The sequence below is a fragment of the Scophthalmus maximus genome, chromosome 12 (assembly GCF_022379125.1).
Source record: "Scophthalmus maximus strain ysfricsl-2021 chromosome 12, ASM2237912v1, whole genome shotgun sequence".
In the NCBI taxonomy this organism is placed as follows: Eukaryota; Metazoa; Chordata; class Actinopteri; order Pleuronectiformes; family Scophthalmidae; genus Scophthalmus; species Scophthalmus maximus.
Genome location: NC_061526.1, coordinates 20,823,215 through 20,850,836, shown reverse-complemented (window position 1 = coordinate 20,850,836; position 27,622 = coordinate 20,823,215). Strand labels below are relative to the sequence as shown.

Below are 27,622 nucleotides of genomic sequence, written 5' to 3'. Positions count from 1 at the left end.
CGGAGTCTCGGCAGTCCTGGCAGGGCCGCCATTTTTGCAAAGGGAAAAGAGACTGGTCTGAGGGGATCTAATTTCTAAAAGTCGCCGTTGACTAAGGCTCAGTTTTAACGGTTTCAGGTCGATTTTTAGTCCAAATTCGCGTCCCCGCGCACAACAAGAGGCACGGGATTTTCCACGGGGAAGGACTCGTTAGAGGACACGTTTAAAGGCAAACATTTCAAAGCTTTGCTGGGGATCCGCAGTGTGTGGACAGAAGTATTGTTTTGGTTGTGGAAGCTGTGTGCAAAGCGACGGGGGTCTCGCCCAGGTCCCCTTATTCGCTCCTGAGATCCTCCAAAGTGGACATAAAACGGTGAGTAACCCGCATTGAGTGGTTAGTTGTGGGCTGAGCACAAATCCGACCTGGAAGGCTATTGTTGGCTTTGGTTAGCTGGCTAGGCACATCATGCTGATGCTGGCTAACGTAGTTATGGTATCAGCTGGGGTTTAGCTTGCTCTGCTAGCCGATCTTCCATCGTTTATTCGGGGGGTCTGTAGGCGCCACGTCCCTCCTTTCGTTCACCTTGATCAAAAATGTAAAAGCCGCTAACCAGATGACGTACGTTTCTCGTGTGAGTGTCAAGTTGGGGAAGCGTAGCGCCAGGAGACCACTTGCTAGCTAGCGCATGCTACTAGCTCGAATTAGCTTGACACAGAGCGAACGGGGCTCTTGACTTTTCGTTACAGTGTGGCCAATACACGAGACGTCAGAGTTGTAGCTGAATGTGATTTTTTTTGGTTGGTTTTTTATAAATCACAGTGGCCACTTTAGCCAGCGGGGTTGAAGCAACATTAACGCGCCGGTGACACAGTAACGGCAGCGCGAAACGAAGAACGCCGCGATTAAGATTGTTCCCATAACGTGTAACGTTTTCGCCAGTCAACAACAGTCACCATCACCGGGCAGCGAACTTGTCCTCCGGGAAAATCCGACATACTAAACAATGACTCGTACGACGACTGAATATAAATGGAGGCAGAGACTTGGGGGCTCACTTTGGTGTGTAGTTTGACACGGTGACACTGCGGGCAATGTTGCGCACGGCTTCCGTCCGTTTTAGTGTAAATAATGCTGCCCTCCTAATGTAACGCAGTTCGCTTTTATTGTCCACTGGTTTAATAAACTGTGCGTTGGCTAAGGTCCCCCCCCCCGCAACTACAGCTGTTTGGTATATGCGTCAGATCGTGTTGTGATCGTATGTTAGTTGAATGGTGTTGCTGAGTATGAACAACGCATTGGTTACAAACTTGACTGTGTCGTGGTGGCTCCGATCCTGCTCGCCCCACGGCATGGGACATTATTTCCGTTCAGCTAAATCTATAACAATGCCACTGGCCACAGCCGGAACACCGAACATTTCGCATGCACGTACACAGATATGATATATGAAGGTGTTTACCCTGTATCCAAAGTCTACCCAAAGCCAGGCCAGCTGTTACAATAAGTTTAAAAATGCCGAGTTACATTGCGCAGTAAGTCTCACGGGCTGCAGAGCTTTCGAAAGAATCGCAACTATGGCGAGATGAATCCGGGATGGATCAAATGTCAAACGAGGAAATTGAGGGGGGGGGGGGGGGGGGGGGGGGTGCTGTTTCGTCGTAATCGGACTTAAAAAGTACATTTCGCGATCACTTGATTTAGAATCGGGGTGTAGTGGGTTCGAATGCTGCGAGCGTGGGGGGAGGGGATGTTCCATTTGGGCATCTCGCCTCGGTCACACAATTCCTAAGTCCATCTCGGGCTGCCAGCCGCTGCCACGCTGAACCCTGATTGTCGCAGAAACAGTCGCTTCGAGTTGACCTTAGAGCAAGTTACCGTATGAATGTGCAATCGCCTTTGATTTGCCCCCCCCCCCCCCGAGGAGTTTATCTCTCAACGCCCGACGTCGTCGCTCCTTTCCTGTCTGTGACGAGCGAAGTATTAATCCACTTTCCTGTCGCTGCTAGCTTAGCCATGCTAACGTCAGCCCCCTCTACGCATTATGCCGTTAGCTAGCTTTGTGCGCGCAGGGGGGGAGGTTTCTTCGTCTTTCTCCACGGTCATTTTTGTCTTTTATTCTCGTCCTTACATCGACAGACTCCTGTTGAGTGTTGCTGCCTTCCCTTCCCGTCGAGCACTCGGCTTAAATCACACCTAGCGCGCGTCGTGCTTCGGTTGCTCCACTGCCGCGACCGCCATTAACATGTCAGCGCTGCTACATTTCAGAGACGCCATTTTTGCTAGCCCGATTAGCTCACAAGCTAATCTGACTTCGACGGATTCAGCCCCCCCCCTCCCCTCCCCTCTCAAAACCTCCCAAACAACCCTTAATGGTAACAACACAGACTGCAGCGACAGAGTGATACTTAAGGTAGAGTGTATGAAAGAGGCGATTGAATGCAATCTTGGGGATTTTTCTTCCCATGGCGAGGCTCCCCCCTGGTTACACGGACTGTGTCGCCGTCCCGAGAAAGGCGCTCTGAAAATGGCGCCGGCACCAGGGAGTCGCTGGTAACATCATAGCAGCGCTGTGCCCTCCACACCCCTATCGGCAGGACGGGCTGCAGCGCCGACACACTCGCTGCGAAGCAACTACACAGCACACGGTGTTTTTTATTGTGGTATTATTTCAGGCCACCTTTGGCGTGGCGATGCGTTTGCACAACCCAGACCAGGGCACGGACACACTGCGCCCCCTTCGACACGCGCCCTCTCCCCCAACACGAGTAACATCTGTAACATGCGTCACGGCTCGTGTGCCTTTGATTGTGTGTCGTGTTGAAACGTTGAGACAGATGAAGACAATAAGTCCCTGTCCCTGTACTGGCGGCCAGGTTTCACCAAGATACACTAACACACCTGTCAACAAATACAATCCACCGTGGACTCGCTCCCTTTGAGCCACACACCACCTGGCTGGAGTCATCTTTATTAAGTTAACACTATAATGTAGTTTGTCCCCCCCCCCCTCTCCCATGGTTTGTGTTTTCTCCTAATCCCCTTTAGTGAAATAGAAAATGCTTTGTGTTTTATTGAAACACGGGGGGGGGGAGGGGAGGGGTGTGTGTCTGTGTGTGTATGAATGCATGCGTGAGAGAGTAGGTTAGTTTTCAGGGATAATAATTATACGATTGAATTTAAATATCAAATAAAGATTATAGTTTGACAAATGTTGTGGTATATTTGAACACATTCAAATGAAAGGACCGGCTGAATATTGTCTTCACATATGAGATAACCCGTCTTTTGTGCTTTATGTTCATGGTAAATCGGCATTATTAGACGAGACACCATACAATGCAACCAATTTTTTATTTTGAGTTGCACGACACAATAAAAAAACGATGCCGGGATGTCATGTGGACCCTATCTTATATAATGGCATATGTGAATGAATGCTGTATGCCATGAATGTGCCCCCTTGTTTGCTTTTTTTTTTTACCAGTTTGTCATCAGTAGTAGTAGAAGTGTCATGTATGATTTACAAAAAATAAAATATGGAGGGATGCAGTTAAAAGCATGTGAGCTTTCCCAAAGCCCTGTGATGGTGTGGCACAACTGTTCCTTCCTCTACATCAACCCCAAGGGACACACGTTGACACTTTCTCGAGCTCAAATTTCTCTTCATGGCTTATTTCCAAGAAGCATTTTTCCCCCTCTCTTTTCATCGTTATAAGTTTGATGTCAGCTGAGTAAAAAGCAAAACAACTTTCTTAGAAAGGTCACGGAGTCACTAGCAGATAGCATTTGAAAAAAATAAATGTATCAATCTGCTTGTTTGACGAAAGCATGTGGCAGTAGGAGGATTAAAGCATGACAGTCCACACATACCATCGGACATAGGCAGACATAGGAGGGTCGACCAGTCTCTTGTGTCAATTTTCATATTATATACATCACTAAGTACCAGACTGGTTTGTATAGCGCCTGCCCACCGACGGTCAGGTTCTTTTGTAATGAGTTTCAGCTGCCCGTAGACACGGTTTACATGATAGTGACAAAGGGTCTTCTCCGTCGAGGAGGCTTCTCTGTGCTATTAGACGAGTAAGAGGCCCCGGCTGCACTTAATCAGTCTCTAATACACAAAATCCCCAGCCATCATGTTCTTCCTTGTAAAGGAGCAGAGGCTTTAGTCTTGAATCCTGATACTCTTCTTTTTTTTTTTCTTCCTCCGTCTACATGATATCAGAGTTGACGGTGTTAAATACCTGACTGGCTGTATGTGTGCCTGGTTGCCAGTTGTGCAGCAAAGTGTGCCTTTTGCTTGCTGTGTTAAGAGAGAGGGTGACAGGAGGCGAGCTGCCACTCCCCCCTCTGCCACAGGGACAACGCACCGAGCAAAGTCAGCTGGGAGACATGAGTCTCGGATGACGAGCCTTTCCTCTTAACCCCTAGACAGACTCTCGGACACATATGATCACAAAGCCTCAAGCTGAACACAAAAAACATTTCTTTTATTCCTCAGTGTTCTCAGCAGAGAGAGTTAGATAGTAAAGAAGCCAAGCAAAGGCACAGGATGTTTATTGGTGTATTAACATATTAATAGGGCAGATGAAGGCCGCAGACTGATCAGCTTTATCTTTGTCACTCCTCTTGTACTTGGAAGAGCTCACCTTGTTTTTATGCTCTTCCCCAGTCTCCAGGCAATAAACTCTCATCCCCAAAACAGTAGCATCTCTGTGTCAGTGAAGTGCGAGTCTCGGTAGATACACACCTCACCCTGGTGGAGGAGGTGGGGGGCAAAGCGGTGTCGCTGTGGTCTGGTCTCCAGTGATCTCACTTGTGTGCTACCCAGACCCTAAGAGACCCGGAGACAAAGCCCCCAGGCTATGGGGCCAGGCGCGGTCACATGGCGTTCCAGCTGGGACGAGAAGCCGCGGCTCAGGTGACCTGTTTTTGTGCTGCTAGCTGGGCCGTAACAGATCCCTCTTTAAACTAGCAAGCTGCCTCCCTTACAGGTGGCCTTAGGGCCGGCGCTGCTGAGGCTGCAGCCCTCCTAACATTATTCCTGTTGCCGTGTCTCATGCTACAGTCGCATGCACGGGTAGCAGCGCAAGGGAGGATGGACAAAAAAAATTAAGAGGGGATGTGCCATTGATGATGGTGATGTAATGGCACTGCGGTCCAGGCGTGAAATTGATCATCAAACACTGCCATAATGGGGCCTGAGTGGCTCTCACTGTTTTGCCCCATAGATGCTGAGCAGCCTCTCCCCACTTTTCTGTGCTCAGACAGGGACATTGTATTTAGCCGCACATAGCATTCCCCAAATGCTTTAATTAGCTGCCAGCTGCATATGTCCCCGCTTGTCACTCTACGGTAAATCCAGTGGGGGCAAAAATCATATCAACCTTAACAAGAACACACACAGATAAAGATGCAGTGTGAAGATAATTTGTTTTTCTTTGGTGTGCAAATGTTTAAAGGAACTCACCCTTGACCATACATAGGCTGGCTGTGATGCTGTGGAAGCAGGAGCGAGTGTGAGATGCAGAGATCGTACCCCAGGGGTTCTCTGTGAAGAGACATTACTCAGACTGCAGGAGGGCTGCCCCGGGTTTGCTGCCAAGACCCCGTTCATACTGACTCTAAACTCACTCATTTCCTGCCTGTTTGAACCGAGCATAGAAGACATTGTTTCGATTCTTTTTTTTTCTTTTCTTTTTTTTTGGTCAGGATCATACCACAATGTACAATCTTTAAACACCACAACTATGTAAAAGGCCTTAAAGCAGCAAAACAACCTCGTGTGGAAGATGCCAAGCGTGTTGTGACACGCTCTTAAACGACAGTGCCATGCCCACATGGAGCGTTACATGTAACATGATGAGATCCTTTGGTTTCTCTTACCCTGGCTCTCCATCAGCCGGCTGCACCGCTGCCTTTTATTGTTTACTAGCTGCTTGTTAGGGGATATGAGCACTTCTAAGTAAGCTGGCCTTTATAGTCTGAGGTATTGGTTTTGCGCACGCAAACAACACATTTCCTAATGTGGCCACAAACACTGCTCGTGTGGACGCTAAGATCCCTGTGCCCTGCTGCATTGATGTATGACGCCACCTTCAGTGCTTGAGTGCACAGGGAGCGCTGGCAGCCATGGGCACACTGATTTATGAAGGACAGGGCAGATGCCATGTGTCCCCACTGTGGGCACCGTGGAATAAAAAGGGGGCCAGGCCTACATTCCATCTGGGTCATGCTTCCTGTATATATCACTCCACTTGTATGAGTTCGTTTATCCGTTTGTTTATAAGCTGAGTCATTGCAGCCAGCAGCGAGGATGGTGTGAAGTCACATCAGCTTGGCAGGGGAGCTGTAAGGATTCAATCGGAATCCTCTGGTTTTTTTCCCCCCTCGCCCCTCCTACTTATCGAGAAACATAATCTAACTTGGCGGTACTTGACTGCGAAAAAAACAAGAATGAAAAACCCTTTTCTGCAATAGATCGGCGGTGATAAGCTGAGGAGAGAGGGGAAGCTGTTTGTCTGTAGCGGCGTGGTTTTCAGTGTGATAGTATGGGTTTTCCCTCACCGACTTCAGTGCGGCTCTGTCTTAAAAGGACAGTTCTTCCCCTCACAATGACGTGACTGTGTCCCCTCAGTGAGGGCGGGCAGGAGGAGAAAGCAGAGAGAGACTGGGTTACGCTATGTGCTCCACTCTGCCACCCAGAGTCCGCCCAGGTCTCGGCTGTGTAGCGTCACCGTCAGACAGACCCCCATGTACACCTCCCCCACCCTGCTGCCCTCTGAAATGGAGGGGCTGTGGATGTTTTCTTGAGCTCCCAACGGCGCACGGAAATCTCTTCAGAGAGCACACAGGGAAGGTGAAGAGTTTCAGAGAAGCGCACTGCGAACGCTAACCACTTCCATCCTGTGGCTCATTTAATTTTCACTATTATCCACGTTCGCTGCGTGTCCTCTGTCCCCTCTCCTCTGCTCGCACTCCCCTCTGCTTGTTCCCCACTTTCCCCCACCCCTCACCCCTCTCGTGTGTTTCCATAACAGCGGAGGATTTGGCCAAAGGTGGCTTTAAATGGTCCTCCCAGCCTCCGTGTAATTAGGAACTGTGTCTGCGACACTCCCCTTCCCCTCCGCTCCGCATTGCTGTCTCAGGTTTATTTAGGAAGTGCACAGAGGAGGGAGAGAAATCCGGCTGGGCGGGGTGGCTGGGCACAGGAAGCGGGGGGGGGGGGGGGGGGGGGGGGGGGGGGGGGGGGGGGGGGGGGTTGTAACTTTTTTTTTCTCCCCTCTTTCTTTGGCTGCATTTCTCCAGGGTGATGGACAGCGCTTCTAGAGGAAGTAGGAGGAGCAGGCAGGGGCAGTCACACAGCGCAGCTCAGATTTAGTCAGGAATGCTGCTGCTGCTGCTCTACTGTACTTGTTTTTCTTTCTCCCTTCCACTCGTCTTTTGTCAGACTTCGCTCTAGCTGGCTGTGCAGAGCAGTGCCAGTATGTTAGCGCACTACGCCGGGGGGCTCCCTAGAGAGGAATGTTTGAGGGGACAGGACCTGGGGTCATCAGTCTGTGTTGTGTGGGGGGGGGTATATTATATATGTGTGTGAACGTGAGCTTGTGTATACATTCCTCAGCAGTGACGTCAGGATTCCCTCACAGGGTCGAGGTTCGGAGTTGAGACATACGTTGTGGACAAGGGAACAAACGAAAGGAAGCCATTTAGCAATATTCAATCATACTGGGCCTCTCATGAAATACAAATGGGGCCGGTGGTGTCATTTCAGTGTTTTCAGCAGACGATGTTCTCGTTGAATCCGCTTCCATCGCGAAATTGCCCCGTCTGTGATATAGCCGCGCTGTTTGAACCAAGCGGCGCACACAGAACCAGATGAGAGTTTGGAAAGTGATCCCCATCCGTAGCTCTGGCTGACGCGCACACACACTCACTGGGGTCCTCTTCCTTCTATTAATTAGGCCTGGAGATGACAGCTGCCATGTCTGTGAGCCTCTCACCAGTCCTGCTGGCTCGAATAGAGCGTTTGGGGGTGAATTGGTAATTGAAAAAATTAGTCTAATGGTTCTCTCGCTGTTTGAAAATGTTTTTTTGAAAAGTTTCCTTGACAGAAATGGTGCAGTCAGGGTTCACAGCTGGTAAGGAAATACAGTTTTCCTGGAAAGAGACGGTACACGTTGGGCGTGCAGAGGCAGGTTTCGGTGTGTGAAGTATGTCCCTGCTTGATACACAACATATTCCTGGTTTGTAGCTCCTGTCCCCATCTACACCCAGGGCCCGAGATCGGGGCTTTTGTTTGGCCCAGGCGTGCACGGGCAGGCGGAGGTGTGACCTCCAGCCTATTTTGTCTCGGCATCTGTCCCTCCCACTAATCCCGCTTATCAACAGAGCTGCCTGTACCAGGGGGCAGCCACACTGACATATGCTCTCGTCTGCATTCAGACGCAAATACGTGGCTTAATTTTCCCATCAATATTATATCCAGTGTATAATTTAATCATCCAGCCCAATCTCCTACTCATGGACCAAAACAGGACACTGCATTCGATGCCTGATGCTGAATGTAATCAATCATTGATGAAGACTCGATGGGACAGCAGTCTTTTCCTTGTGCTGTGCTAGAAATGCTAACGGTAGCAATGACAAAAACATAAGCTTTCCCGTTGGTGTGCAATTGTGGTGTTGACGTTTTTTTGGGGGGGTGTGTGTCTTTAACCAGGATGAATGTGTTTGTGTGTTCAGAGCAGAGCAGAGCAGTCAGACGAAAGGGGGTAAAAAATGGCCTCTGTGTTTTGTTCTGTGTGCATTTTTCCTGCCTCCTCTCATGGCGGCTGGCCGCTCCGTGTTCTCTTGCTCCCCTTAGTGGTGGGAGCTTCCTCACAGTGCAGCCCCCCCTGCGTCCCTGGCAGATAGTGTGTGTGTAGAGGTCGCTTTAGCGCATTTCACAGCAGCAGCAGCAGCAGCAGCTCAAGGCTTCACCATACCAAACCGTATCCTCTCGCATTTCATCCGTTATTACCTCCGCTTTGTCAGAGGGAAATTCCATGTCGAACTCTTTCCCCATCAAACACTGTTCTTGGTATGAAAGTGTGAATCACGCATCTACCGTGTACTGGAAAGGAAATACCCCCATTTTCAGGTTTGCTAGATGCAGCCTCGGAATGAAAGCAATGACTCAAATTTGTAATAATGTTTCTACAGAAAACTAACTGATTTTCTTTGTCCCCCCCTTCCTCATCTCCTCCATGTTCAGGCCTTGTGGATGCACTTAGATGTCTGCAATGACTGCTGTGGCTGGCATGCCTCAGTGTTTTGGACTCCCATTCTCTGGACTCAGTAGGACAAGAACTGATCAGCAGAGAACGTCATGAGCATAGTCATTCCAGTGGGGGTGGACACAGCAGACACCTCATACCTGGACATGGCGGCGGGCTCAGAGTGAGTAACACAGATCCAAAGCATCAACGCCTCCTCTCTTCATCACTTTCTCCCCATGTTCAGTCTCGTGCATTTGATCTTTGTCCTCGCCAAGACTTGATTTTCAGTTTCACTCTTCTTTTTTATTCTCTCTCTAAGCTCCAAAATCTCTCACCTCTCTCCCTGCCTCTGTCCTCCTCTCTCACTCTTTGGTGTTGTTCACATGCACTTGACACTTATTTGATCTAATATGATCCTCCTTTTGGATATGCCCCAGCAAGCCCTCTGTAATGACTGCAGCAGCTCTCTCATCTCTTTTCTTTTCTGTGTAGTTTGATTCAATTCTCTACTTCTTACATAGAGTTACCGGTAATGGGAAAGGAATTTGCAGTCCATTTGCGCGGCCTCCTCCAATATCTGCTCTAATGGACAATTCTGTCTTTGCCATTGATTATACTTTGCACTGACTCAAGCTATTGCTCGTCACAAAGATAATTTTGAGCGTTTCAGCTATTAACTACATCTGCCCATATAAAACTGGCCGTGAGCCCGAGCGTACCGAAGCGCACATACAATTTTCCTTGATCCTTTCCCTAATGCTCCATCTTGATGGTTGCACATGTGTACACCGCATTTCATTTTGGTGATGCAGAAATGGTGCATGGCACCATGGCAACAAGCCTCTCTGTTGCCCCTCCTCTGTTTCCTATAGTCTCTTCAAGGACATTGCCGTGGCTTTTTTCTGGTCAAATAAATGAAGCGAGAGGTTCTCTTGTGACTGAAGGATAACACACGTCATCGACTCGTGGAGGGGCGCCTGTCTCTTTAAACGAGTGAGAGTCCCCTCCTCTCTCTTGCCTCCATCGGAGCTGTTGCCCTGACGGCTTGTGTTTCCATGGTATCTGCACCTCGCTCCCCTCCCTCCCCTCTGCACTGCGCAGGGCTTGTTGCCATGGCCACTGGCCTGAGTGACAGGTGGCCCTCATGTAGATATGGCCTCTTATGCCCCCCCCCCCCCCCCCTCCTCCTCCTCTTCCCCTTTGAGCGGTGCTGCCACAGGGGGTAGGAGTAAGCCCCCAGCTTGACTCTCTCACTCCCTCTTTGTCCGTCCGCGCTCTGCGTCCGATCGCCTGCTGCAGATTTATTCAAAAGCAGATAACAAGCTTGAAAAGGGGGCTTCCACCTACAGCAGGGCAGCTCCCATCCAGACCAGAGGGACGGAGCGTAGCTGGACACGTACACGCGCACGCACGCACGCACGCACACACACACATGCACACACACACACACACACACACACACACACACACACACACACACACACACACAACATTAGTATTGTGTATAGAGTATTGTGAGTGTGCCAGCCAAGTCTGGAACAGCGGGGCTGGCTACTCACCAGAGAGACAGCGTCACGTCCTTTCCACATCCCCCTGAAGTCTGCAGCAGCGTGACCAGCTGTTGGCTAATGTGGTGTGTGTGTGTGTGTGTGTGTGTGTGTGTGTGTGTGTGTGTGTGTGTGTGTGTGTGTGTGTGTGTGTGTGTGTGTGTGTGTGTGTGTGTGTGTGTGTGTGTGTGTGTGTGTGTGTGTGTGTGTGTGTGTGTGTGTGTGTGTGTGTGTGTGTGTCCACAGTGACACACGGAGCCTAGCCGTGCGCGCACCCGCTGACAGAGTATGTAGTGTTGCCATAGCAGCGAGCGAGAGCTCTTTAGGAGTGAAGGCGTTGCCTCTGGCTGTTCAGCGCTGCTCTTTTTCCTCTCCTGCTGTTGTTCTCTCCATTTTCCACACTCGTCCACTCTGCCTCTTCACCAACTCTCTCAGCAGGTGTTTGCATTTTAAAATGACATCTGTTCCTCGGATAAATAAGTGCGCTTCGCGAGCTATAAATGGCACATGGCCAGATACCGCCTTGATTTAAACATCACGATACAATTATTACATTTTCTCTCTATCTCATCTTCTTTTGTGTGTGACGCAGACCATACGTGTTAGTGTTGGTACGCGTTCACGACCGACTGCATGGCTACGGCCCCTCCCACTTATGTGTACTCCGACTCTCTAGCCCCTCCCTTTGCATGTCGCAGGAGTGGAGATGTGAATGATGCAAACCCCTCCAGTTATGCGCACATGCGTTCAAACACGGTCACGTGCTTCCCACTGAACAAGCTGGCTCACTTATTTGCCGCATGTGTTCGACTCCCGCTGCCGCCGCCTTTCTCTCCCTATCTCACCCGTATTAAATCTCTGTATTATAAAGTGTAGACTTTAGTCTGGTTAATGTGTAGACTCAAGTTAATGATTCTTTGGTGAAAGTCCAGGATGATTTGTAAATTTTCCCCCCACTTTTTAATTTTTTTTTTTGTGGGAGTTCTTTCTGCATGCTTAAACATTTACACAAATTTCTCTCTGCGGCATATGATCTGTTGTGTACACACACACACACACACACACACGTACTAAAACAGACACGCACACACCTTCCCCTGGGTCCGCCTCCAGACCTCATGCATGCACTTACGTTTTCACTTTGACAGTGAACACTTGAGCGGCGACACACACTCTCTCACATACACACACACACACACACACACACACACACACACACACACACACACACACACACACACACACACACACACACACACACACACACAGACACACAGGAAGTGTTGCATAGTGCACTGACGGCATGCAACAAGATCACCACTTTATCCTGGGACTTACTTAAAAAAGAGGTGAGTTTAGGTGAAGGGCAGAGAATTGTGTCTTTAATTTACTTATCTCATTACATACTTACTCATTGTCTATATCTCCTGGTCTTTTCACTGTACTTTGTTTCTGAGTAAGGGTTTCAAAATATGTCAGTTAAAGAGTCGCACATAGTGACATTGCTAGAAATGCTGCATGGCCTGTTCCGAGGCCACACAGTTTGTTTTCTTTCATTTTAGTCTTTTTTACGTGATCGCACTTGGTTTACCTGAGAGGCCGCCCGGTTTGCTTAGTGAGCTTTTCTCCTTGGTTTTTCTTTTCCGCCTTGTTCGCGTAAAACTTGGCAGGAGCCGTCATGGAGTCACTTGGTCAAAGGTGCACCTTTGTTTAGAGATTAGAAAAAAGAGCGGAGAAGGAAACCAGTTCCTTTAGCTGTCACATGAACTAAAACATAAAGGTGTATTGTCTGTCTTGGACCTTGGAGCAGTTTTCCTCACAGGACTCTTAAAAAAAAAAAAAAAAAAAAAAAAAAAAAAAAGGGCTGGATCAAGAGATGTTTTTTACATGATTGAACCATCAACACATGGACATCTGACTGCGAGGTTAATAGCTACAGCATTTTACCTCAAGCTCTCTCTCTCTCGTTGCGTTCAGTCCTTTCACCTCTTCCTTTTTGTGTCTACCCGCTCATACCTGATTATCTTGTCTCATGACATCTGTTTGGCCAGTTCCACTTCCCCCCTCTGCCGTTTAGGGCCTCCCCCTCAGCAACTGAAGAATACACAGATCGTGTCATAATAAACGTGGGTTAGTCTCCAACGGCCAAACAGGCTTCCCGCCCCAGCAGCGCCGTGACTGCGTGGAAAGTGGATTTACTGGTTTTGTGTGAATGAGCTTTAAAAATAATTTGCTCTGTTTGTTTTGTGTGAATGAGGACTTACACGTTTGTGATGATTATCTGCCTTGTAGAAGGGGGCTCAGGAGTAAAAACATGATTTATTTTGACATAATTATTATGAAATGTTTTATTAATATATGTTTGAGTTGTCAGGCTCAGGTTTGTACTGGTTTTGCAGTTGCAGTTCGACTGCCCCTGACACCTGACAATGTGACTTGCCTTTGCCAGAGCAAGCAGCCAGACCTCTTCTCTGGTCAACCCTTCGTGACGCGTGCGCACACACGCACGCACACGCGCACACACACACACACACATACACACACTTCCTCACACTGTTTGATGGGAACAATGCAACGAGTTGCTCTGTGTCACCATGTTATTGAAGTTTTTCAGCGTACAGTAAAGTGGTGTTCTGTGTTTGTGTTGCCGCCCAGCAGACCAGAATCGGTGGAGGCCAGCCCTGTGGTGGTGGAAAAGTCCAGCTACCCGCACCAGATCTACAGCAGCAGTTCACACCATTCCCACAGTTACATTGGCCTTCCTTATGCTGTGAGTACACACACACACACACACACACACACACACACACACACACACACACACACACACACACACACACACACACACACACACACACACACACACCCTTTCTGTTAATCATTGAGTGTGCCATGACTCGATCGCTTTTAAGCCAATATGAGATTGACACAAGCTTCCCCCATTGATTAATCATTTAAGTAATTGTTTAAGCTCACATTGTATTGTTCCAACTTCCATAGAATTTGTTGCCTCTTGATGTTGAACATCGCAACATAGTACGCATTTTTGGGATTTTGCTTTTTGTAATTGTCATTATAGTAAACTGTAAATTACTACTACACCGCATGACCCTTCCTTCCATCCTCCCATCAGGACCACAACTATGGGGCGCGGCCCCCACCTACCCCGCCAGCCTCCCCTCCTCCCTCCATGTTGATCCGACAAGTCGAGGGAGGGTTGTTTGTTCCGGGGGGCCAGGACGAGGCATCCAGGGGCACCACGCTCAGCACCTCCGAGGATGGCAGCTACGGCGCTGACATCACCCGCTGCATCTGTGGCTTCACCCACGACGACGGCTACATGATCTGCTGTGACAAGTGCAGGTAAAAGAGAACGGTTAACACACGCAGCCACACGCCTTGTGTTGTTCATTGTTTATGGGATCCTTTGTTTGATTTTTAATGAGCCGATGAGTCAGACTTCAGTTCCTCCCGAGACCTGCCTTTTATTTCAACGTCGAAGCAACTTCAAACAACTAATTTTAACGTTTTATTTCTGTGATTCCTTCTCAGCGCCTGGCAGCATATAGACTGCATGGGTATCGACCGGCAGAACATTCCTGAGACCTATCTGTGTGAACGCTGCCAACCACGACACCTGGACAGGGAGAGGGCCATCCTGCTGCAGACCAGGAAACGAGAATGTTTGTCAGGTAAGCAAGACCACATCGGTAAATTAAACCTCATGGTTTAGTTTATCTTCTTTTTTAAAGTTTTATTGACATCCAACTAAGTTGGATGAACTACAGATGGGGCTTGCAGAGTTTTTGGTAGCTGCTTTCCACCATCGCAAGATATGAGGTTTTAGAAGTTGTCTCTCTGTTCGGCTTCTCCAGGTTTCCTTTGCTGCAGTAAATGAATGGTTTGTTAGTTAACAGAGCAGGTTGTATAGGCTGTGTCAGGGCACAGGCTCTAGCCATGTTTTGTACAGCCGGACCCTGGGACACACTGACACCTGCTGGACAAGTCGTAAACTGTTTCTTGTATAATCTGCTTTGTAGCAATCTTATCTTCCTATTATTGCAATTTGTCTCCTTTTTGTGCAGCTGTAGCTTTTTATATCTCTTCTTATCACTAAATGTCCATTTGTTTGCTTATTCAGACGGGGACACCAGTGCTACAGAGAGTGGAGATGAGGTTCCGCTGGAGCTGTACTCCACCTTCCAACACACGCCGACCACCATCACCCTGACAACCGGGCGCCTCGGCACCAAACAGCTTGATAAAAAACGTAAAAAGAGCGGGGACAAGGAGCCGCCGGCGTCCGCCGCCCGAGCTAAGAAGGTCAGCCTTTGACTCGTTCGACAATGGAAACAGTAAAGGCAAATGTATTTTCTTCAATTGACATTTAAGATTCCAATTTCCTTTATTTTCTGACAGGCCTTCCGGGAGGGGTCCAGGAAGTCCTCCAGAGTAAAGGTAAGCTCTCACAAGCATAACACAACCACCGCCTCCATAATCCTGTTGGACTCTTCTGTCAGAACAACATCAACCACAACAACTGACAACTGTCCCTTTTACTTTCAGGGTGCCGCTCCGGAGCAGGAGCCGACAGAGCACCCGTCTCTGTGGGAGAACAAGATCAAGACGTGGATGGAAGCGTACGAGGAGGCCAGCAGCAATCAGTACAGCGAGGACGTCCAGGTCCTGCTGCGTGTTAAAGAGCAAGGCGACGGCAAGAGCCTGGCGTACAACACGCACCCAGCCTCTTTCAAACCACCTGTGGAGGTACACACATATCTTTAAAGCTTTCCCTTTTGATTTTAGTTTTATTTGATATGTGTCCTATCCAGAGTCCATGCTCATGTCTGGCTTTTCTCTTTCCCTCCAGAGTCAAGTTCAGAAAAACAAGAAGATCCTCAAGGCGGTGCGAGACTTGGCCCCCGACTCCCTCATCATTGAGTACAGGGGAAAGTTCATGCTTCGGCAGCAATTCGAGGCCAATGGGTACTTCTTCAAGAGGTCAGGATGCCACTCACTTGTCAAAAATGGGATTTTTCCTTGGATATGTTTCTTAAGAATTTAAAATTGAATATTGCGTATATTGGTTTGTTGGTGCATAAATAAAATGCAGGTCAAACAAACACAACCCATATTAGGGGCTCTTGGAAAAAAGTGTTTTATGTGAATTCTAACCATTGACCTTTGTTGTTTCCCCTTTAGGCCATACCCATTTGTGCTATTTTATTCAAAGTTTGACGGACTGGAGATGTGTGTGGACGCTCGCAGCTTCGGCAACGAAGCGCGCTTCATCCGTCGCTCCTGTACCCCCAATTCTGAAGTGAGGGGACATTCTGCAAATTAAAACATGGACCCTAATGCATATTTATTCTGTGTAACCCGTGTTTATCATTCTGTAGTTTTCACTAATCTCTTGCCGAACCTCCCTCAGGTGCGGCACGTCATCGAAGACGGCATGCTGCACTTATACATCTACTCATTGAGGCCTATCACCAAGGGTACAGAGATCACCATTGGCTTTGATTTTGACTATGGCAGCTGGTGAGTTATAAAAAGGGGGGTTTGCGTGTAGCATGTATCATCACAGCAGCAACGCGTGCAGACTTCTTGCCTTTTTTAACTTCATATTTTGCTTTTGTAGTAAATACAAGGTGGACTGTGCCTGTGTGAGGGGGAACCAGGAGTGCCCGGTACTCAAGCACAACCTGGAGCCCACGGAGAACCTGGGCGCCGGCGGCCGGCGCCGAGGCAGTCGCAAGGACAAGGAGACTGCCCGGGACGACCTCGGCCAGAACCAGAACATGGGTTTGGATTGCGAGGGGAAGCCCAAGAGCTTAGGCGACGGCAAACAGAGGAAGCTTTCCCCTCTCCGCCTCTCCATCTCGAACAACCAGGTAAGATCCCACCGCCACGATCCTCACGCTGAATGCACCCGATCTCAAACTCCTTCAACACTTTACTGCTTACATGTTACACGGTTAAAAATATATTTACCCTTGTGGTCCATGCATACTTTTTTTTTTGTTGGATCTTTGTGAAATTTGTGCATGTGTTTTCTATTGTTAGTCACTATACATCATCTTTAGTTCCCTGTTTTTTCTCCCATCGCCCCTTTTATGAGTTCGCTCCCATTAAATCATTCAGAGGACGTAGTTAAAAAAAACATTTTTTTGCCACTTTTCTGGCCGAGATGTCTTTTTTTCCTCTTCTGTGTAGGTGAAAACAATCTGAGAGCAGCTTGTGGATCTGTTAACTGCTACAGAATTTATTTAGTATCATGTCACAGGGGCCAGAACAACCTTTTTTCAACTTTCCAAGCCAGGCCAGATGATTTATAAGCAAGGTTCATTCAGCTGTTTGAATCCAGAGAAGGTTTGGCGTTTGTAGAAACCAGTGTCACGTAGCTTAGGTTGAATGATATTTGACCGGTTTAGACATGAAGAAATTTAGAAAGGGGAAATTAGATGAGATGTCCGAGCAAATGATCTTAAATACCCCTGGCATTCAACACGCCAAGGGTATTTACTACTCCCCAGTATCTTTTCAGATGACTCCCCCCGCCCCTCCCTCCCTCTCTCCCTCCCTCACCTACCCTCTCCTCCACTCTCAACTGTCTCCCCTTATAGTCTGTAGCCAGACTGAATGATCAGCCATGTTAAAAGCGCCATACCACGCTCTCCCCCTCCTCTTACAGGATCCTGAGTTATATGAGGATCTAGAAGACAAAACCTCCATTAGCAATGAAGTAGAGATGGAGTCAGAGGAGCAGAATGCAGAGAGGAGGAGGAAGATGGTAAGTTTGACAAGCTAGGGGCTACAGCTTTGTTTTGTTTTTTTTGTTTTTTGCCATACAGCCACCCAGCAGAAAGAGCAAAAAATAAAAAATGTCCCCGATTGCTCTGGGCGTGGACCATTTGTCTGCTGAGGGGTCTGTGGCTTGGATGGGAGCAGCTGTCTTCTACCTCTCTTCCTTAAACCTGCCCTCCTCTTTATCACTCATCTATGCTAGAACTCTTGCCATTGTCAATGCCGCTGTTGCTCTTTTATACTCAGTCCTTATTTTACTTTTCCTCCCTCATTTCTTTCTGTCTTTGCTCCTCTGTCCCCTCACTGTACCAGGGCTTTGTGTTCACGTGTCATAACTCTGTGAAAAGTTTCAAATGTTTCAAAATGAACCTGCCTCCAGTGCCACACGCTGGTTTACAACACCGTCTCCCGTCCGTGGGAATAAAACCAGAATATTGTCGTCCTACATCCTGAAACATCTCATTATGATTTGAGTATAATCTCCTCTCACCTCCATTGCAGCCAGTAAATTGAAATGGCCTATTACTGGGGGGTTTTCCCCCGCCAAAGAGCTGTATGCCCCTGAGTGATGGATCAAACACCCACAAGCGAGCATGGTACACTATAATGATACACACCTACACACACACACACTCTGGAAAATACCCTGCAGTCAGCTCCATTCCACACGGCGGACCCCAAAGTGCGAAAATGCTGACTCATCTTTGGCCAACGTACAGTTCTGCTAATGGCCACAGAGGGATGGATGGTTGAAAAGAGAGGGGGAATGAGAGAGGGGAGGGGCTGCAGAGGATAGAGCCTTGTTGCCAGGGCCACATTGACTTTGGGAGATCCAATAGTCTGCCTTCTATGGAATGCAGCCGAGGAGAGGGGTCCGCTGCTACAGCACAAGAAGCATGCATTCTCACTCACTGACGAAACACGAGCGTAGTAGATGCATGTGGGTGTTGTAAATCCGCGCTGTGACGATGTGCGAGGGAGATAACTTAAGTGTGTGTGTGTCTGTGTGATGGCATGATATCCTGCCTACCTTGTGCGGATTGGTCAAAAAGGCTGTTTGCTCCTCTAACTGAATGTTTGGCCGTGGAGGTAGATTTTGGGGCAGTGCCTTGATTCTGTGTTCTGTGTTTTGACTCACTGTGAGACATCTTTCCCCCTCGAGGACAATGAAGTTTAAGTTTTTTTTATAAATATATATAGCACTTTTCTAGTCTTATCGACACACACACACACACACACACCTACAGCGTTGCTATTTACAGCACTTTTCCTGTCGCATTCATAAATTGTTGGCACAGTCATCAGAGGCAATTAAGAGCTAAGGGTCTTCCACAAGGACCCCCGGGGGAAAGCTGGGATCGATCTTCTGACCTTCAAGTTGGTGCACGACCCTCTCCACCTCCTGATCCACCTGAGCCGCATACAGATGTTTGTATATATGACAGGTGTGAACTGGAAACTTAATATTAGACTGTTCAACAATTGTTCTTGCATGTAACATGCAAGATTGCTCTAAAAAAAAAAATTAAAAAAAATCTCGGCCACATTTGTTGTCCAACTCTACAATATTAACTTGTCTGATTGTGTGTTATATCATAGCGCTGCATAAAAAAATAGAACTGTAGTTTCTAAAAAAAAATTGTGTACCACAAACTGCCATCGCTTGTTTGTGCATGTGTGTGAATGTTTCCCAATGCGATCTAGGACTAGATGTTCGTCTCAGAGAGCCCAAAAATAGTGCAGCTTAGAGCTTTAACAAACTTGTGCAGTTTACATGAATATGGTATATGGTAGATGGACAGTATCTATATAGTGCTTTTCTAGACTTATCGACCATTCAAAGCGCTTTACAGCACAAGTCACATTCACCCATTCACACACATTCATACAGCGCTGCTGTTGACCACGCATTCTCTGTCACATTCATACACATGCACACACTGTCAGGAGAGCCGTCAGAGGCAACTTAGGGTTAAGTTTCTTGCCACAAGGACACAGCGGCGTGCAGACTGGAGGGAAGCTGGGATCGAGCCGCCGACCTTCAGGTTGGTGGACGAACCGACTCCACCTCCTGAGCCACAGCCGCCCCAAACTGAGGTTATCATAAGGACGGAAACCCGTTGAAGTGGTTTGGGACAGATTTAAAAACAACAGTCGTTTAAGAAAACCCCTCCCTAACCCCGAGGTCGACAGGAGAAAGGTACTGTGATGTCACCAGTGCATCCCCTGAAACACGTCTATAATTTGCCAGTGTCCTGTATAGTTGGATATTACAAAATTCCACCCTGCCTTAACAGCTGACGTACCACCAGAAGGTCAGAGTCCACATCTGTCCAGTGTTTGTGAAGCCTTGTTTAGGGGGGACATGTCTCTTCTAAACTGGGCTGTCTCTTTATTGAACATTCAGGCCAGCCCAGCGGAGCAGTCCCATCTCCCTGTCGGGGCGGCTTCCAGCTGGAAGGGACTGAAACACAAGGAGGTAAACTTGACCCGTACATAGACAACCCCACTCCACCCTTTTTACCAGCCTGTCCCACCCCCAAATCTCTGAGAGGCGACTGACTCACAACGCATAACAATTGTCCCGTCTTCACCGACGCCAATCTTCAGCCTGGCCTGTGCAGAAATTTGGGTGTTGTCTGTCTCTTGTTTTTTCGTGGTATATGAATTTGTTTTCAAGGGGGTGCTCTGACCGAAGGTGGAGCTCTTTTTGATTTTGGTGGAGGCAGCCATGGTTTTCCATATACAGAGCTGGGACTTTTTTTTTGTGGCACAAATATGCATACAGGACCACACTAGACTACATCACAATCTCTGGTTGTCCCAGTTACTTCATGACGCAACCGCACAACATTTCCTGGTTGCTTCAGGTCGACCTCTCCTCCTTTTTGTTTCTCTCATTGTGAAGGAGGAAGGGGTCTCTTTCTCACTTTGTCTCTGTACTTGGCACTCGGTTAGAAAGGCTATTTCTGTGCAGCACACATTAACCCGTTGTGTTTCCACCTCTGGGGCTCTTGTGGGTGAGTAGTACCTCCTGGACTTATCGTTATGCTCCGTCTTCTTCCCCCGCCCTCCCCCCCAACTAACCCCCTCTCCAGACACGAGAAGAGAGGAAGATGGAGGCCATCCTGCAAGCCTTTGCGCGCATGGAGAAGAGGGAGAAACGCAGGGAGCAGGCCCTGGAGAGAATCGGCACCGGCAAGTCAGAGGTCGGGGGCCGCAGTGACATCAAGGACGAGCCTCCGACCACGCCAGAGATGGCGGATTCCCCGGCTGTCATGCAGGTGAGAACAGACAGACAGAGACACAGAAACCTTGTTGTTTCGTTTGGGTGACATAAATACTTGAGGGATCCAGCAGATGCCAAACCCTGTTCTCAAAGTAGCTTGTGTTCTACCGACTTTGGTCGAATAATGAAGTTTCCCACAAATGTTGAACCAGCAGTTTTTAATTTATCAAAGACATAGTTTGTGACTAGTAGGCACAGAGGGACGTGTTTGTGGGAGCATGTTTAGCATTGCATTGTTTCATCAAATATAAATCATCGACTGTCTACATCACAGCCACTTCTGGAGTTGAAAGAGGAGCCAGGACTCAAGCCGGCGAAGGTGAAAGGCTCTAGAAACAGGAAGAGCTTCTCCAGAAACCGCACGCACATCGGCCAGCAGCGCCGGCGAGCGCGCACCATCAGCACCTGCTCCGACCTGCAACCGGGCTCTCCGACCGAGTCTCTGGAGCCCCCGACCAATGAAACCATGGATGGAGGAGAAACCCCCACCGCCCTGGAGCCAGAGGCCATGGATTCCCAAGCACCGGACTGCAGCCCTCCGCACAGCAGCTCGCCTGCGCCTGACAGACACCGCATGGGGAGCAAGAACTTCAAAACAAAAAAGGTACAACTACATCTCTTACTTTATGGGCGTACAACTTTGGTTTTAGGATTTAGCTACTTGTAAACAAAGAAACTATTAGTAGATGATTTATTTAGTTGAATACAGTAGTTGTGGAAAACCCTGCAGATCATCAAGATAATTACCTGAATCTCCTCAAACTCTTGTCCACAGCACTTTGTCAGCGAATGGGTGGGAGAGAAGCAGCAGGACCGCAGCGCAGTGCGAACCCCCGAGCCGGCCCCAGAGAGGCCGCTGAGAATAAGCAGTGACCCCGAAGTACTCGCCACGCAGCTGAACGCCTTGCCGGGCATGGCCTGCTCGCCGCAGGTCTACAGCACTCCCAAACACTACGTCCGCTTCTCGTCCCCATTCCTGGCCAACCGCAGCCCCACCACTCCGGGGGTCCCCACCGGGAGACGGCGGTCCAGAGAGCTGCCGGAGACGCCACCGACCACGGGCTCCTGCAAGAAGGTACATAGTCCTGATAAAGAAATATTCCCGTTTGGCTTTTCTTTTCTGTTTTTTACTCGTGGAAAAATGTACATGCAGCCAGTTCATGGAAAATCATCCCAAGTTAATTCACTGAAGTTACCTCTTGTCCTACCTCACAGCGATGGTTGAAACAGGCTCTAGAGGAGGAGGGCTCCACCAGCCCGGCCAGACGGCCGAGCCTGCTCATGCCCTACGAGGGTCCACTCAGCCCCTCCATCAACGGAGACTCCGATAGTCCTCTGCCCTACAATGGCACCTGCTCGCTACCAGGTAGGTCTTTGTGACAACTCACTCCGGTGCCACATTAAACCTGCCTTCATTTACCAAATTTGCAAATGTAAAGACACACGACTTTTGCCACTTTCAGAGTTGCCCACACCCTTGAAAAAGCGGCGGCTGAGTCCGTTGGACACCTGCATGTCCGAGAGCTCGACGCCTTACGGCTCGCCCTGTGCCACACCCACCCGGTCCGACCAGCCGGAGGCGCCCGCCACACCCGTCTTACTGGCCACCCCGCCGCGTCCCAGAACGGAGGAGCCCAGTACAGAGCCCTTGCCCACCACCCCAACACAGACACTTAGTGCCCCTCAGGAGGTAAGGTTGTCTGTGTGGTTATAAAAACTAAACTCTTGGCTAAAAACTAAACTAAACTGTTTGCTTGTTGGAAAGAACAGGAATGACTGAGTGTGTTTTTGTTTTCACAGAGTGAATCTTCAGGGGACAGCTCACCAGAGGTCAGCCGGAAACCCAGTGTGCAAGAGGTGAATTTACACAACAGGAAATACATTTTAAATTCAAAAGTAGGATAAATTTGCCCCTTCCTCGTATGCATTCATTATTACAGATGTTTATCCCTCTCTCTTTTTTTTCCCAGGCCGATCGCCCGCCTTCGTTGGTCTCCTCTCCGTGCATCAGGGCTCCCAGCTCAGACGGACCCCCAACAGAAGTCAAGGTGGCAGTTCCAGAGAGTCCGCAGCCCCCAGCAGCGGAGTCAGTGGACAGCGGCGAGGACCGGGCCGACGGCGGAGTCGTTGAAGGCACGAGTGAAGCTTCCTCGTCCGCAGAACCTTGCGCTTCCTCTTTTCCCGGCTGGATAAAAAGCCCGGAGAGAGGCCCGACTGGGACAGCCGGCCTGAACTTCTCCCCGGTTAACTCGAACTTACGGGACCTCACGCCCTCACACACCCTGGAGCCTCTGGTGGCTCCCTTCAGGCCCGAGGCTGCAGCTGGGACTGCAACGGTGTCCGTTGCGGGGACGGTGCCGGTGCCGTTGCCGTTGCCATTGCCGTTGCCGTTGCCGTTGGTCATCCCTCAAGCCCCCTTTACTGAAGGCCAGGGGCCGATCTTTTACCCCTGCCCCGAGGAGGGCAGTTCACTCGGATTCTCGCGCTCGCTGAACGGCGACGGCTCCGTGGAGGGGGGTGGGTCTGCGCAGAACCCTCCACAAAAGAAAAAGGTAAATTTGCAGAAACTCTTTAACAGTAAATAACTAAACTATGTGGGCTTGTATTTGTATCATGTGGCATCATGTGTAATAGTCAGTGATTGTCCGAACGCTGCCCTCTACTGGTTTGATGTGAGATTCATCGGTTGTTCATGAATGACACTGAGGTTCTGCGTCGTCCCAGGTTTCCCTGCTCGAGTACAGGAAGCGTCAGCGAGAAGCTCGACGCAGCGGCTCCAAGACCGAGTGCAGCTCGCCCGTCTCCACCGTGCCGCCTCTGACCGTGGACGCCTTTCCCGTTGCTCTGGAGACCAGCGAGCCGCCTCCTCCTCCTCCTCCTCCTCCTGTACCTCCTGCTCCCACAGCTCTCTGCAACCCCACCACCACCATCTCCACCTCCACCTCCACCTCCTCCACCTCCACCGTAAAGGAGCCTCAAACAAATCAAGAGGCCGAGGCCGCTGCAGAGAGAGGAGAGAGGGAAGGAGGAGAAGGGCAGTGGTATGTGTTCTCCAAATATATAGTTTTGTTATCGAACCTTTCTTTTAAATGTTTTGTATATATTTGTAATGGTCCTGATGTTTCCCTCCAGGACGTCGTCGACCTCTGTGGAGCAGGCCCGTGAGCGGAGCTACCACCGAGTTCTGCTGCTCAGCAAAGATAAAGACACAGGTGAGAATAAAATCCTGACTCTTGAGTGATCTGCACGAAAGGTGTTAATCATTTTTAGGTTTTTGAATTTAACTCTGTACTTTTCTTCCAGACGGTGAGACTGAGGGCGGCGACACGCCTGCACTGAGAGACTGTCCATCGCCAGGTCTTCAGAAGACCCCGACCCACGCAGTGAGTCATCATTAAACTCTGACTTGGGATTCGCTTTATGGGCACTGTTTTGTGGTGCTTTTTATATATTAATAATCGTATATAATAACCATTCGCGGCCTGTAGAGCTGCAACTAATAAATATTCTTTTTAAATTTTGTAAATCATTTATCATTTTGGAACTTACATGTCAAGAAAAAAAAAACTGAATGCAATTTAACATCTGTAAATTGTTTTGTCTAAAATCCAAAAACATCTGGTTTACAATTTTAGGAGACAAAGAAAAAGGATGAAATCAGTGAATCTTTTGATAATTAGTCAGTTATCTGTCGATCAGCAAATTGCTTCAACTCTAATTGCCTGTTGCGTTATGTGCTATTTCTCATGTGTATTTTGATGTATTCACGTGTTGTCGGACTAATTCGTTCCAGACTCGGTAAAAAAAGGAACGCCACCTCAACACATTTTGTTTACAGTGTCCATGTGTTTTCCCCCTCAAAGCACTTATACAAACCGAAGTCGGAACGAATTCACAGCTTGGGAAATGAGACTTTCTCATGTCCGACAGTTTATATGTGTAATCGTATTAATGCATAAAGTTTGCTTTACTAATAATGATTGATTGATTGATTGACATGATGGTGGTCTGACTGTGCCTTTTTTCCTCTCAGCCCTGCTCTCCCGGTGCTCTTGTCCAGACTCCCGGGCGCTCGGCGAAGGAGGAAGACGGTGACGGTCAACCTCGGACGCCAAATCCGACAAGCCAGCCGCCGAGCAAGCCTGTGGGACCCAAGCTGGCGCCTCTGACCCCTACAAAGCTGCTTCAAACCCCTCTGCCCTCCTCTCCGGTCCACTACCCTGGAGCCTCTCTCCTCCACCCACCCAAGCCTCAGCCCCAGGGCTCGCCCTACCGCAGCCAGAGGGCGCTGTTCTCCGCTCAGCCTCCGAACCAGCCCCAGGCTCAGACCGCTGCTGCTCCTTTCCCACAGTACAACTCGCAGAGCGCCCCACCACCACCTCCCCCTCCTCCGCCAGCGCCGCAAGTCTCCACGGCGTATTTCCCCAGCCAGAGCCCCTCGCCCGCCGGACCCTTCCCTGGGTTTAAACCTTCCGTCGCCCCCGCTTACCCTCCCGGCTCTCAGTCCTTGCTGCAGACTCTTCCCCACAGCGTGCACTATCAGAGCTCAGCCGCACCACCGCCGCCGCCGCCTCCTCCACCTCCGCACCCAATGCCTGGCCCCACTCTGCTGCACGTCAACCAGCAGCACCAGCTCCTGCTGGCCGCTGCTCCTCCTCCACCTCCTCCGCCGCAGGGCCAGACGTCCCAACAGCCGCAGCAGCAGCAGCCTCCCGCCGGCAGCACCTTGCTGTCGCTCACCCCTCCTCCGCCGCCTCCCCCACCTCCCCCGGCCCCCTCCACCAACCCCCCGATGCAGCCCCACCACTTTCAGAACTTAGGGGGGTTTCAGCCGGTGCTGATGCATCCGGTCGCCGCTGCCAATCCTTCGGTGCCCCAGTCGACGTACCCCCCGTCCCTCCAGCAGACCGGACTGCCTCCACCTCCCCCTCCCCCTCCCCAACAGACTCAACAAGGCCAGGCCCTGGCCGCCGCCTCCCAGATGCCTTCTGGGACTCGTGGAGCTCCTGCGTCCTCAACCCCCTTCCACAGCTCGGGGTACCTGAGCACGGGGTGGCACTGACTGCCCCTCGGCCCCCCCTGCAAGCCCCTAAGAACTCGACATGAGAGGGGTGTGTACCATAAGCTGTAGATAATGTTTTCTATGTACCTGAACACATGGCCAGTGGAAAAACAGCTGATTGTGGGATAAAAGGGTACTTTTTAAAATAAAAGAAAAGAAAAAATGGACAGAAATTTTTAGAAAAGAGGACAGTGAACTAATCTTCAAGAAAAACTGTATAAAAAGATGAAGATGGACGATCCCCTCTCCCCGCCCGGTGCTCACAGCCCTCTGGCCTCCGTTTGTTTTATAAACCCTCTCCTGTAACGGAGATGACAGTTCTGTTCTGTGTCTTGTTCGGACTCCTGTTGTAAGGCCCCGCACTTTGTTTATCTATCGACATTCCAGCCTATAACACCCCCCCTCCTCCTCCTCCTCTCCCTCTTCCTCCTTTGTCAGTTATTCCTTTTACTTCCTCCTCTCTATCTCTCGTCTCGTCTCGTCCGCTCTCTTACACCGTTTTATTTGTTTTAATCTAGTGGCTCATTATGGCAAAAGAGAAAAGCTTTTTGTATAGAGAAAAAAAAACAATTATTTTTTTTATTCCTCTGTCTAACAACAAATAATCTGCTCACCGCTGCAGATTCAGTAAAGACCTTTTTCTGGGAGCCGGCCTCACCGCCCCCCGGGAGGCTGCACTCGTGTGTCTGTGTGTGTGTGTTTTCGAATGTGTGTGAGTGTGTTTGTGAAGGCGTGCGACTGCTTCGAGGAGGAACGTGTGTGTGTGTGCGTGTGTGTGTGTGTGCGTGTGTGTGAGTGTGAGAGGTTTTGTGTAACGAGTGCTCTTAGTCTTCTGATGTAGGCAGAGTGGCCTCGCCCACAGGTAGGATGTTAGCGGTTTATTTTTTGAATATCGATGGTTATTTGTAGAAAGTGTAATTTAATGTATAGGTGGTTACTCCAGCTTTCACCAGGAACAGGTTGTAAATATTTGCTTCTTTTTCTTTTCTATGCTTGTACAATTCGCCTCCCATCCCCAGTTTGAATTATCATTGTAAATACGAAACGCTCTTTCTTGGCAAAGCTGAATGTTTCTGTGACTGTAGCATTTTTTTTATGTTAATATTTTTATTTTTTTTTCCTTCCCCCTCTCTGGACTCTTCGACTTTTTGTCTTCTTTTTTTTTATTATTTGTGTGTGAGTGTATGTTTGTGTGGAGGGGAGAGACTCACAGACACTGCACTGGTTGGCTATTTTCATGGTTCATTATAATAAATCACTGTAATGACAGTTTTATACCACTTGTGGTGACGTGTCTCTGGGAACATTTGTGCCGCCGTCTCTAACATCTACTCTGTTTTCTGCCTTCAGGAGAGAAGACAGAAATTTCAAGGTTGGCGGGGAAAAAAAGCTTGTTCAGGGTTTAATCTGTTTGGTCACAGCAAATGTAGACAGACTACTCTCAGATAATCTGTTGGACAGATACACATGCCAAGCCATAAATCCATAAAACAATAATCTGAAAACGCAGAAGAATACCAGCACACAGCTTCTGTTGTCGCTCAGGGAGAGATGACAGGCTCGGGAAGAAATACTATTTATGGTTATAATGTGTCCATGGATAAATGTGATCTAAGCACCAACAGAAAAATGGCTGGAGGATGATTTTTAATAACATTGCTGACATGTTCACCT

At 49.1% G+C, this 27,622-nt stretch overlaps 1 protein-coding gene across 8 annotated transcripts; it reads left to right on the top strand.

The window, feature by feature from the left end:
• The first annotated feature begins 18 nt into the window (after nucleotides 1-18).
• Nucleotides 19-27,228, top strand: kmt2e (lysine (K)-specific methyltransferase 2E). 8 transcript variants are annotated; one of them, XM_035610068.2, is made up of 25 exons: nucleotides 19-352; nucleotides 9,240-9,424; nucleotides 13,449-13,560; nucleotides 13,924-14,153; nucleotides 14,343-14,482; nucleotides 14,932-15,113; nucleotides 15,210-15,248; nucleotides 15,357-15,557; nucleotides 15,661-15,791; nucleotides 15,993-16,110; nucleotides 16,222-16,331; nucleotides 16,432-16,684; nucleotides 17,485-17,583; nucleotides 20,005-20,076; nucleotides 20,696-20,881; nucleotides 21,161-21,490; nucleotides 21,662-21,961; nucleotides 22,102-22,252; nucleotides 22,350-22,576; nucleotides 22,687-22,743; nucleotides 22,857-23,438; nucleotides 23,611-23,927; nucleotides 24,019-24,098; nucleotides 24,190-24,269; nucleotides 24,920-27,228. In XM_035610068.2, the coding sequence occupies exons 2-25, from the start codon at nucleotides 9,354-9,356 to the stop codon at nucleotides 25,946-25,948; spliced, it is 5,097 nt and encodes a 1,698-aa protein (XP_035465961.2). In that variant the 5' UTR covers nucleotides 19-352; nucleotides 9,240-9,353; the 3' UTR covers nucleotides 25,949-27,228. The 8 variants fall into 8 exon arrangements, with proteins under 8 accessions (XP_035465961.2, XP_035465953.2, XP_035465979.2 ...); XM_035610060.2 differs by having other exon boundaries at nucleotides 13,446-13,560; XM_035610086.2 differs by lacking the exon at nucleotides 20,005-20,076.
• The last annotated feature ends 394 nt before the right edge of the window (nucleotides 27,229-27,622 follow it).